We start from the raw sequence: 12410 nt of genomic DNA, 5'->3' as shown, positions 1-12410 counted from the left end.
CCCTATAGTGTCCCCCCACCAGATTTCATACATTCTGTCATATATGTCAAGGCTTATCCAGTCAAATATGTGTACCCAGATGTCCTGTGGTATGAGTTCATTATATATCTAAAGAATGTCTACAAAGGATTAAGAAGGCCACAGCACAGTTCAAGAGTTTCAAAAAGGCATGAGAGGCAGAAGGGCTGAAAAGAGATGCAAAAAGAATACTCTGTGGGAATGAGACAATGAATTGGCTAGAGGTCTACTTAGAGGTGCTGCTGCTGCTACTGCCGCTGCCTCCAGAGTCAAGTTTCAGGGTAAGAATTGTGCTGTCGGAGCCAGGATGAGTAGAGGCTATAGAAGTGAAAGAAAGGACAAGATCCAGACATAGGAACAGACGCAGGTGAACAACAGGTCCACACAAATGAGCAGGCAGACTTCATTTGGACTAGGCTGTGACAACAGCAAGGATGGAGCTGAGGTGATGCCCCAGGGACAGTGGATAGTTCTCTGTCTGGGGGTCTTGTGACACACTCACTTGTGTTGCATGGTTAGTTGACAGGTCATTGAGTCCAGGTGAAGGAACTGTACCCTTTCCTGACTCTGGTGTATTTAATAAATTTTCCAGCATGGTTTTCCTATGTAGCCCCAGCTGGCCTGGAATTTCCTACGTACTCAGAGATCCACCTGCCTCTGCCTCCTGAGTGCTAGGATTAAAGACATGAATCACCAAGTCCAGCTCAGTTTTTTAATCTTCTTTAAAAAAATATTTTATTTGTTTTCTGAGTATGGGTGTATTGTCTGCATGTGTGTAAGTGCACCCATGTTATGCAATGCCCATGGAGGTCAGAAGAGGGCATCAGATCCCCTAGAACTAGAGTTAGGGATGGTTGTTAGGAGCCATGTGAGTTCTGGGAATTGAACTCCAGTCCTCTGCAAAAGCAGCCAGTGCTCATAACAGCTGAGCTATATCTCCAGCCCCCAAATATTTTTTTAAATCTTTAAAATATAAGTTAGGTAAAATGGCACAAACCACTTATAATTCCAGTACTTAAGAGGCTAAGACAAGAGGATCAGGAGTTCCAGGTCAATCTTAGCTACATAGAGTGTGAAGTCACTTTAGGCTACATAAGACTCTGTCTCAAAAAACTAAAAAGAGAGTAATACTATATTTAATGAGATTTTTCAGGCATTAAGAGAGTTAATTTACATAAAGAATTTAGACGTTCCTTACACATAAGTCCTCAAGAAATACTAGCTATTATTAGGGTTCTGCTTGGCTGTAGATTTTTTTCTCTTTTCTGTTTTTTTCTATTTTTTTACATTATTTGTTTTTATTTATGTGTATGAGTGTTATACCTGCATGTATGTAAGTGCACCACATGCATGCAATACCCGTGGAGGCCAGAAAAGGGTGATGGATCCCCGGAACTATAGTTACAGATAGTTGTTAGCTGCCATGTGGGTGCTGGGAACTGAACCTGGGTCTTCTACAAGAGCAGTCAGTGCTCTTAATCACCAAGTCACCTCACCAGTCCTGATTTTTCTACTTTTTAAGAATGACAATTTCTTGCCGGGTGTGGTAGTGCACGCCTTTAATCCCAGCACTCAGGAGGCAGAGACAGGCGGATCTCTGTGAGTTCAAGGCCAGCCTGGTCTACATAGTGAGTTCCAGGACAGCTGGGCCTACAGGGAAACCCTGTCTCAAAAAGACCAAAAAAGAATGACAATTTCTTGGGGCTGGAGAGAGGCCTCAGCGGTTAAGAACACTGGTTGTTCTTGCAGAAGACCCGGGTTCAAATCCCAGCATGCACATGGCAGCTAACTGTTCATAACTCCAGGCCCAGGGGATCTGATGGCCTCTTCTGACCTCCGCCAGCATTACATGACGCAGGTGCACTTACCTACATGCAGGCAATACACACATACACATAAAATAAAAATAATAAATTAAAATTTTTTTTTCTTTTTTTTTGTCTTTTTGAGACAGGGTCTCCCTGTAGCCCAGCTGGCCTGGAACTCACTATGTAGACCAGGCTGGCCCTGAACTCACAGAGGTCTGCCTGGCTCTGCCTCCCAAATGCTGGGACTAAAGGCGTGCACCACTACACCTAGCTACAAATAAAATTTTTTTAATTAAAAAAAAAAAGAATGACAATTTCTTGAGGAGGAAGGTTGTATCTTAGTTATTTTGAATCTCTACTGCTTAACACTGTACTTCTTAGGTTCTGGAAGATAGGGAATATTTGTTAAATGAATGCTAACTCTATTCTTCATCTCACTGATATAATCCTATGCTGTTAAGGTTGTGGAAAAGCTAGGATTCTATTGCTGATAAGAATTTAAGACTGAAAAACATTTTTTAAAGGATTCTCTGTCTTAGTAATTCCAATTTCAGGATTTGTTTTATGTATTTCTATATTACAAAAACATATGCACAGGATGCTTTTTGCAATTCTATGTGAAATTTTTTTTTTAAAAAAGACAGGTCTCCCTGTAGCCCTAGCTGGCCTGACACTATGTAGACCAGGCTGAACTTGATCTCACAGAAACCTACCTGCCTCCCAAGTGCTGGGATTAAAGGCATATGTCACCCGACCCAGAAGTGTGTAATTTAAAAAATATTTTAAATTGAATATTTGTGGTTATTATATGATTTTTTAGAAACAAAAAAAATCTAAATATACCAAAAAATGGGTTAATAATGGAATATGCTCTCTTAGCATGGGGGGACATATGGTACATAATTCTTTGGTCTCTCATCCTGCTCCTCTATCTCAAGAACAATGCTGCAGAACAAGAAAGAGGTCAGGCTAGATTATCTATTCACACACAAGGAAGAGTACCTGGTTTTTGACTGGAGTGACATATCCTTTCTTTCGATAGTCAATGGAGTCTGGGGCTCGGCCTTCCCACTCTGGGATATAGAGGGTGTCATTACTGTGGGAGTGAGGGGGGGGGACTTTGAGTCCAGTCATCTTCTGAACCACTTCTTCACTGGTCTGAGACAAAGGAGGCAAGCATTAGCAGGGGACTAGGCAGACAGTGGGTGGGCCTGTATCTAAGACTCAACTCACCATGTCCCCCAAGTGATTCATGGCCAGTTCATAGGTATGGACACCAAGAGAGGCCTCAAGATTATGGATGGAAATATGCTTCAGGTTTTTTTCCCAAACTAAACGCCGAGAGATTTCATCCACCTAAATAGAGTACAGTGAGTAAATATGTAGACTCTGTGCAATGTTACATTGGTCATATGTGAGGGTTTTTAGGTGAAAAGATGTAACTTAGTAAGAAGTTTGCGATCTAGTTAGGGGACTAACCATGCATGATTAAGAGCATACAAAAAGAAATGTTTTAAAAAGTAATGCAAAGTTCTGGAGAGATCTATAGAATAGTAGCATTAGTATGAGAGATCTTCCCAAAAGAGAATTTTTTTCCATTTGTGGTGGTGCTAGGGATTGAACTCAGTCAGTGCACATGCTTGGCAAGTGATTCATCACTGATCTACACCTCCAGCTAATACAGCTGTAAAGTGGAGGAAGACTAGGCCTTGATAGAGGATGAAGCACAGAAATGCAAACTATCAGCTAATAGTTAGGGAATAGGGACAGGTTTGCTTGTTTGGAGTAAGGCACTATATTTAGACTGAAGAAGAGAATCTGACACTAAAACTAGAGATCTCAGGGCCCAGCCCTCCATCACGCTCCCCTCCAAGACCCCAGGCACCTTGCTGTTATACTGCTTCTTGTAGGTCTTCTTCCATAGCTCCCACTGGGTATCCAAAATCTCCTCAGGGTACAGAGCAAAGCTCACCATGGGTAGCAGCAGTAACTTGAACCCCCACATCCTGGGAAAGGGAATAATTAGGGGAGACTTCCATTGGCAGAAGGTTCACAGGGTGGCTTAGGATGTGGAACAGCTGCAGCCATATTCCCAGGCAGGTGGCTCTTAACCTTTAAGGAAACCCCTTTGAGGAGGTAATAAAAATGTTTCTTTTGGGCTGGAGAGATGGCTCAGTGGTTAAGAACACTGACTGTTCTTGCAGAAGAGCTGGATTCAAATCCCAGCACCCACATGGCAACTAATAACTGTCTGTAACTCCAGTTCCAGGGATCCGACAGCCTCTTCTGTCTTCTGTGGGCATTGCATGACACGGGTGCACTTACCTACATGTAGGCAATACATGCATACACACAAATTTTTTTTTAAAAAAAAAGGTTTCTTTTACCAGAAAAATGCAAACACATGCAATAATCCTAGTGGATTCATGAACCCAAAGAAACCTTCCTCTGAACTATAAGACAGGCAAACTTGGCTGTGCATAGGAAATAGACTAGGAATTGAGAGTGGTTTTCATGATAAACAGTAACAGACAGACGCTGGGTACAGAGGGGCTGATTTAATGTATTGCAACACAGGGAGGTTCAGCCAGTGCTCACAACACACACTGCAAACAACCAGAAATGGGGTAAAGTGGATAACTGGGATATTAGCTCCTGTCTTCTATAGGTAGTTCATGGACAAAATTAACACAAGGGGGCTTGAAGTTAGAAACTACACAAAGATCTCTAGCTACACTATGTTTTGTGATTTCTTCAAGGTAGCCTTTTCTTCCTTGTCTGAATCCTGATTCTCTTTCAGAACTTGCAGGGGAAAGACAAGGCTAAATTGATATTATTTAACTATGGTATGTTTACTGTGTCTTTGCTTTCCTTATCCATTCCTTCTTTCCCCATCTCCCCTCCCTCTTTAGGCAGGAAGCTGCTCTAATCTTAACCAGATGTCATGGGCAGGCAGTTCTATTTCTTCCATCAGTGAACAATCTCTATGGCTCCCTCTCAGGGCAGAAGTCTCAGAGGAACAAGGTGAGAAGAATGTAGGATGGAAGGGCAATGCTCTCTTTTGGATTAAGTTACAGCTTTTCAGAAATTTGTGCTGGCTTCATTAATTTCTTGCAGTAGCTTGCCTAATTGCAAATTTTTAAGTTTAGAAACTATTTGCTGTCACCAACATGTCATGACTGTACAATACTAACTTTACAGTCCACTTTTATATAATCTTTGCAATGCAGCAAAATATCCAGCAGGACGCTGGAGTGTCATAGGATTGGAGACGGCTGTAAGTAGAAATACTGTATTCCACCTAACAGTATTCCTCCTCCTCAGTAATGTTAACCCTTCTAGCTAATCAGAACTCCAGAAAGAATCCACTTGAGAGATGAATACAGAATTCTGTTCCTTTTATTTTACTAACAATGTGGTTCACATATACAATCATAAAGGAATCCTAAAGATTTCCATAGATTGTATCTGAATTAGCCTAACATTTTTAGACTGGACTTCTTTTTTGGTTATTTGTGTTTTTGAAGAAGGGTCTCCCTGTAGCCCCAGCTGTCCTGGAACTCACTACGTAGACCAGGCTGGCCTTGCACTCACAGAGATCCTCCTGCCTCTGCCTCCCAAGTGCTGGGACTATAGGCGTGCACCACCAGGCCCGGCTAAGAATGTTTTTATTCAAAAAACTTATTTTCACCCCCGCCCCCCCTAATTCACTACATCCTTCCTCATCTTAAACTAAGAGAACTGGTAGGAATGAGAAGAGAAAAAGACCCAGAAGTTAGAAACATTACCTGCTGTTGAGAGTGCTGTCTAGGCTCCTTTCAACCAGGAAGTATGGCTAATGTGACTGGAAGACTAAGGGTGCTAGATTTATTCCATCAGGATTGCGGAAGTCAGCTCCAGCACTTGGCTGGAAAATTTGGATAAGGGAAGGAGGCGGGGATAGAAATGCTGAGGCGAGGGGGGTTAGGGTGGAAGGATGCAACAGATTTGTGCAATGTTTTCCTGTGTGTACAATATTGGGTGCCAGGACTGAGCATTGCCAGCAGTTGCTAGTTTTATGTGACTGTCTTTGGAGGTAGACATAAGACCTCAGCACACTTCTTTCAAATTGAGATTTGGTGGGGAACTGAAAAGTACAGCCCTAGTTGTCTCCATCCTTCTTCCTCAAAATCTTTTATTGGGGAATTCCATCTTTCCCTACCCTTTTGTCAGGACCCACCTCCTCCTCACAGAATACTGTTTTCAAATTCATGTCAGACTCTTCTGGGATGATGGGAAAAAACAAAACAAAAATCAAAGGGCAGAATGAGAAGCATATAGGATATAAAGCTCCAATTTAAAAAAACATATATATACATATGACTGTTGTTACTGCTTCTAGGCAGGAAAATAGCTTTCTTAACTCAATGTGGTTATGCATAAGGAAGAGCTCCCCAGAAGTTTAGATGAAACTAGATTTAAAGGTGACATAAGAACTGAGTGGGTCTGGTGGTTCAGGCCTGTAATCCTTAGTACTCAGGAAGCTAAAGCAGGATCACAAGTTCAAGGCCAGTTTGGACAACTTAGTGAGATCTGGTCTCAAAATAAAGTTTAAAAACTTAATGGAGTGCTTGTCTAACATGTGTGAGCCCTAGGTTCAATGCCCAATACAGCACTTTTTTTTAAAGAGTGACCCAAAGCAGCATGCCTAATTATTCACAACCCTGGAATCAAAGGGCTGAAGGATACACATGTGACTCTTCTCCTAAAACTGAGAAAGCAGGATGTCTGATGAGCACCATATCGCAATCATTAAAATTCCCAGTCTAGGTCCAGTCACAAGAGCTTCTCCAAATGCTTCCCTAAAATCCAGGCATGTGACAGATCATAAGACTGTAGCTCAGTCAACCATGCCCCTAAACTCCATTTCTTCCATAAACAGATGTGAGGAATTAGGAAATGAGGGACCTCCGAATAGAAAAAATATTACTAAATGTTTAGATTCAGTTTTTAGCTGGATCCCACACACAGGATTTTAAGAGTTAGTAATGAATCACATGGTTATAGAGAGAGCCCAGGTGAGTTTAGATTTCCCAATCCCCAGCTCCTTTCAATCAGGAAGACATACACAGGAAAGCTATCCAGATGTGCCCTAGTGGCTTTAAATTCCAACAGCCCTCCCCCACAACCAAGGGATTAGAAAATCCCACTCCCAGAGTGTGATCAGAATCTCTACTCATTTTACTCATGATGTGTCAGGATCAGGAGGGCAAGTGAGGAACAGGGTACTGAGTGATCAGAGCCCTATGATTCCAAATTCCTGAAATGAAGACTTCATCATGTTTTATGCTTATATGGCTGGAACACAAATTATGGATTCTTTTAGTTGTGGGTGTCTGTTATTTTATGAGCTGGAAAGAAATAAGGAAGACGCAATCAAGATCACATGACACAAGAAATTTTACAAAAGGAAAAAATACTTTGTTTTAAAATCTTTGCTACATGTCATTAGTTTTGCCACTGTAAGGCTTAGCACAGATGCCAGCAATACAGAAATGGCCAACAAGAAAAAACAATCAAAAATGAAACCCTGAAGGAAAAGCAGAAACAAAACCCTCAGAGCTTCTTCTCCCTCCCCTCCCCTTCCTTAAAAGCCCTATAATAACTGTACATTATAATTTCAATCACATTTAAAAACAAGTCAATTATTAAAAACAAATATTCCATTGGAAACTCAACTTTTTGGCTTTGTAAATTGTGGTATAAATATATATGTATACTGTATGCGTGCACATAGAATAAAAAAAATAGTCTCCTCTCTCATTCTATTACCTGGCACCAGACTGGAGATAAATGGAGGGAAATCTTGTAAATAACCTTCCCACAGCCTCTCCAAGGCCATCGTTGCCTCTCAATCCCCTATGAATACACCTAATATATCTTTTCCATATTAATTCAGTCTTGTGTTTAGATACTAGCAGGAGCCAATTTTTTAAAAAGGCTGATATATGACTTACCTGAGGAGGTAAAAGGTGAAAGTGGTGACCTGTATCCATAGTTATATGGCTATAATTACAAAGTGACCCTGTTGGGATGGGAGTCCAGGCCCCACCTAACACAGACTACATTTGTGCTCCAAAGCAAAACTCAATCTCAAGATTGGAGAGGGAGTGAAGAACTATAGACTTTAGAAAGTCCTAGATATATTTTTTGCTACATGGGATATTTTAAAGACAGAAGAGGCTACTTTGCAAGAGGGCTTTATATTTGGTTTATAATCAATCCATCAGTGAGACTTTCACTGGGACCGATAATCCAAGAAATTGAGTTTCCATGCAGAAATAACTTCTCCAAAACATATATCATATGTGATTCACAAAAATGCAGCATTATCCTTATGGCCAAGCCTGGGATTTCTGAAAGTGTTCATCTAGCCAGCCTATTTTGGTAATATCTGCAGACCTTCCAGATAAAGTGAGAGCACCAATAAAGCAGGAGTAATCCAGCTTGATCACTAAATGTGTTCAGTAAGAGACCAACCCTATCAAGAGAAAATTATGTATTCCCCCAGAGTTGCATTTTGGCTGGGCATAGATTTAAGTGCAGCAAAGACTTAATTTAAATACTCTTTGGCTGCAATACTTGGTGGGAAATACCTGGAAGAATGAACTTCTTAGGACTCTTTGAAGAGCAAACAAAAAGACAAGGAAAGTTAAAACAAAAAAAGTTAAAATCTGGGACAAATTTTGCATAAACTCCTTAATAGGGAGAAAGGAAAAAAAATATAGGAACTCACACATATGTGCACACAGGCACACACACAAACACACACACACAGAGCACATATACACACAAATAAACACAAATGTTCATACTCTCATGGTTCTTTCCAGGGGAACTGCTCAGAAGTAGAAGAGTCTACATCCACTTTCTAGAGCTCCGTACATACCCACCATGATCCTCAAGTGTGAGGGCATTTCTCTTCTCCTCCACTATACTCAGAATGTCTTTCCAAAACAAGCCATAGAATCCAAGGCAAATAGTGGCTGTTAGGTTCTTCTATCCTGCCCCTTGACCCCAGCATAAACCATTGTTGTACAACTTCTGGTCAGGAGACATAAGGAAAGGTATTCTAACCTCACCTAGCCTCAAATTTTCAGAGGATCCCCAAATCCGGGGAAATCCATTTAATTTCTTCTATAAATGTTACTTCAGAGAGGCAAAGGGTGGAGAAATGGGGAGTTCAGAAGGGAAAGAGGGTACACATCAGGGGTGAGGGAAGGGAAGGGAGAGGAACTTTTATTCTGTTTACAAAAGATTTGCATTTAAGAAACAAACAGTGATTTTTCTCCCCCACCCCTTATCCTCACCCCAAAAGTTCTATTCTGAAAAGGGGGGGAACATAGTTAGATCAGGAAATTCTTCATTGTTGTAGCTGTTACTCTGGTCTCCCAGCATGGACAACATTTCCTAATGAGAGAAAAAGATTAAATTTGGGTCACATCCCCTTACTTTTACTGCGTTCCCTCCAAAAACTCACTGGTCCCACACTTTTTTGTTGGTTTTTTTTTTTTTTTTTTTTTTTGGTTTTTTTTTTTTTTTTTGGTTTTTGATTTGTTTGGTTTTTTGGTTTGGTTTTGGTTTTTAGTTTTTGAGACAGGATTTCTGTGTAGCCCCGGCTGGCCTGGAACTCTCTAAGCAGACCAAGCTCACCTAGATCTCACAGAGATCTGCTTGCTTCTGCTCCCAAGTACTGGGATTAAAGGCATGCCCAACCATGCCTGCCTCTGTACCTTGAAATCAAAAGGTTTGTGTTGTGCTGAGCTCTTTCAACCTTCCTTATTCCCAGGAACTCTAACTCCTTTACAGCACAGCCTTTTTTCCCAGTCTCTTCTTTTCCTCCTCTAGTTCCACATTTTCCTTCTTTCTAGTCCTTGATATTTTCAAAAAATATGCTTGCCACATTCATTTACCCACTATAGATATATCTGAAGCCTATCTAATTCTGTTTTCTACCAAAACTTATTTTGCCTTCTTTCAATCTGTGTTTTACACTAGGATCTTTCTCTGTCCTAAGATTACCCCATTCAATCTTACAGTCCCTTTAGGACTTAATATAACTAGGTCTTTATAGCTACAATCAGTATGTTCTATTTCATATACCTTTTTATCATCCTATTTAAAATCCAAAGTTATTTTGAAACATGGATCTCTGTGAATGAGTTAAAATAACTTTCCTCAGCGTCTTTACATATTGCTTCTCATAACTACTTTTGTCTAGTTTAGGAGTGTGTATCACACTAAGTTATGATCTCTTCAATTACTGGCATTTATTTGTACATATTCCTTCTGCCTTATTCCACACAACCCCAACCTTCTCTGTCCCTCTTCCCTGACCCTGACCCTGACCCTGACCCTAACCCTAACCCTGACCCTAACCCTGGTTTCCTGTTTTCTGAAGTCTTTATCTTCTCACCTGGAAGACCTCAGGCTGACTAGGTGGTTGTGCTGATGTTTGCTGAACATGTTGCTCACTAGAACTGGACCGATGATGGGGTTGCTGACCCTGCCACTGTGGCCAGACACCCACACCCTCTGCGGTCCGGGTCTGGAATTGTCCTGCGGTTTGTCCAGTCTCAGGAGCTAGAAAAACAGTAAGGATAAATAATTTAAATCTATTAGGGAGGAGAAACTAGGACACAGTTGCATATGCCAATAATTTTGCATATGATACCTTCTGTTCTTCTCTCTGCTAATCAATGCCTCTTCTATTTCAAAACCCAGTTTCAAATTAACTTTATTCTCTAGATAGCCTTTCTGGAGTTCTTTGCTCATTTAAATTTGCATTCCATCGAATATATATGACTTTTGTAGTTTGTAATACAATTTCTGTAAATATTATAGTAATTCCCATGGTTGTGTTATAGGTGCTAAAATAGTTTTCCTATAGCAAGTTTCTTTTTTTAATCATTTTTCAAAAACATTATTTTGTGTGTGTTGTTTGTGTGCATCTGCATGTGCATGTGTGCCATGGCACATACATGACAGTCAGTAGAAAACTGGACTCAGTTCTTTCCTTCCACCTTTACATGGGTTCAGAGGCTCAAACTCAGGTCATCAGGCCTGTGTGTCAAGCACTTTACCTGCTGAGCCATGTTGCCAGCCCCTGAAGCAAGTTTTTAAATTTTAAACAGAGTTGGGGCTGGAGTGATGGCTCAGCAGTTAAGAACATTGACTGCTCTTGCAGAGGACCCGGGTTCAATTCCCAGCACCCACATGGTGGCTACAAACTGTCCTTAACTCCAGTTCCAGGGGAATCCAAAGCTCTCTTCTGACCTCCAAGGCAATGCATAACACGGGTGCACTCATATGCAGGCAATACACTCATATACATAAAAGAAAAAAAAAGAATCAACAACAACAAAAAAACAACACAGTCACCATGCATCTCCTTAGAATTAGGTCAGTACATACAGGACCCAGGGAAACAATTTTAACTACCAAATCCTTTCTCTTTAATAATTCCATTTTGCTGTTGTCCTCCTTCTAGCCTGAACTTACCAAAGTTAGATGCACGATTAGCAAGATTAGGGTAGGCAGCAGCACCAGGTGATGCAGTGGGAGCACCAGGGAGAGACATAGCATTGAAGGAAGATGAAGTCTGAAAGTTGCCCACACCAAACTGGGAAGAACGAGTCTTGGCTGCAGCCTGGGTAGTCACCGGCTAAAGAGAAAGGGAAATACAGAACAACAAATGAAACGTTAATTGTGCATACCAATTCTATGAGAGCCTGTTTGCTCCTAGTTTCTTTTCATAAAACAGTAAACATTTTCTCTTGCTACCAGAATAACATGTACATTATGGGAAATTTTGGAGGCAACGCTCTGAGAAGCCTGCCTATTCTCTCGATGCATCTTTCTTTCTGGGTACTTCTCTTATATAGATTTTAAACGTGAAGGTTGAAAGAAAAAGAGAATCATTCATAACTCTAGCAACAGAGACCCATGGCTAACATGCTCAGACAATGTTATTTTCCTTTTCTTCTTGTTTCTCCTCTTTTCAGACATGACCTTACTATGTAGTCCAAGGAGGCCTTGAACAATGCTCCTGTCTCATGGGCCTCTCGAGTGTTGGAAATAAAGGTGTGTACCATCTTGCCCAGTTGTATTATTGCTTAATATTTGTTATGTTTATTTATTGAGAAGCTACTTCTTTCTTTTTATGAGACTGTGTCTCACTATGGTAGCACTGGCTAGCCTAGAACTCAAGAGATCTGCCTGACTCTGCCTCATGAGTGCTAGGACTAAAGTGCATGCCACCAGGCCTGGCGATTCCTTTCTTTCTTTCCTTTTTCCAAAAAACATTTTATTGGGACTAAAGAGATGGCTCAGCAGTTAAGAGCACTGACTGCTCTTGTAGAGGACCCGGGTTCGGTTCCCAGCACCTATATGGTGGCTATGAACCGTCCTTAACTCCAGTTCCAGGGGAATCCGAAGCCCTCTTCTGACCTCCTCAGCATTGCACAACATGGGTGTACTCACATACATGCAGGCAATACACTCATACACATAAGATTAAAAAAAAATAAAACAGAATATTTTAAA

General features: G+C 41.0%; 2 protein-coding genes across 4 annotated transcripts in view; both read right to left on the bottom strand.

Moving 5' to 3' along the window:
- Ctsk (cathepsin K) overlaps nt 1–5947 on the bottom strand; it is a 19298-nt gene extending 13351 nt beyond the window's left edge. Inside the window, exons 1-4 of the mRNA XM_008827077.3 lie at nt 5615–5947; nt 3712–3832; nt 3060–3182; nt 2829–2984 (exon numbers count right to left, since the gene is read on the bottom strand). Of these exons, the coding sequence (XP_008825299.1) occupies nt 2829–2984; nt 3060–3182; nt 3712–3831 (399 nt within the window). The 5' untranslated portion in view covers nt 3832; nt 5615–5947. The remainder of the gene's footprint in view (nt 1–2828; nt 2985–3059; nt 3183–3711; nt 3833–5614) is intronic.
- Nucleotides 5948–7852: 1905 nt separating this feature from the next.
- Nucleotides 7853–12410, bottom strand: part of Arnt (aryl hydrocarbon receptor nuclear translocator) — a 68160-nt gene continuing 63602 nt past the window's right edge. For all 3 annotated transcript variants that reach the window (XM_008827075.3, XM_029560609.1, XM_029560608.1), the window contains 3 exons: nt 11367–11529; nt 10282–10448; nt 7853–9275 (listed from right to left, as the gene is read on the bottom strand). In XM_008827075.3, coding sequence (XP_008825297.2) covers nt 9186–9275; nt 10282–10448; nt 11367–11529 — 420 coding nt within the window. In that variant the 3' untranslated portion in view covers nt 7853–9185. The remainder of the gene's footprint in view (nt 9276–10281; nt 10449–11366; nt 11530–12410) is intronic.

The sequence above is a fragment of the Nannospalax galili genome, unplaced genomic scaffold, assembly GCF_000622305.1.
Source record: "Nannospalax galili isolate Female #2095 unplaced genomic scaffold, S.galili_v1.0 scaffold1212, whole genome shotgun sequence".
NCBI classification, from domain to species: Eukaryota; Metazoa; Chordata; class Mammalia; order Rodentia; family Spalacidae; genus Nannospalax; species Nannospalax galili.
This window is presented reverse-complemented; position numbering and strand designations above follow the sequence as displayed.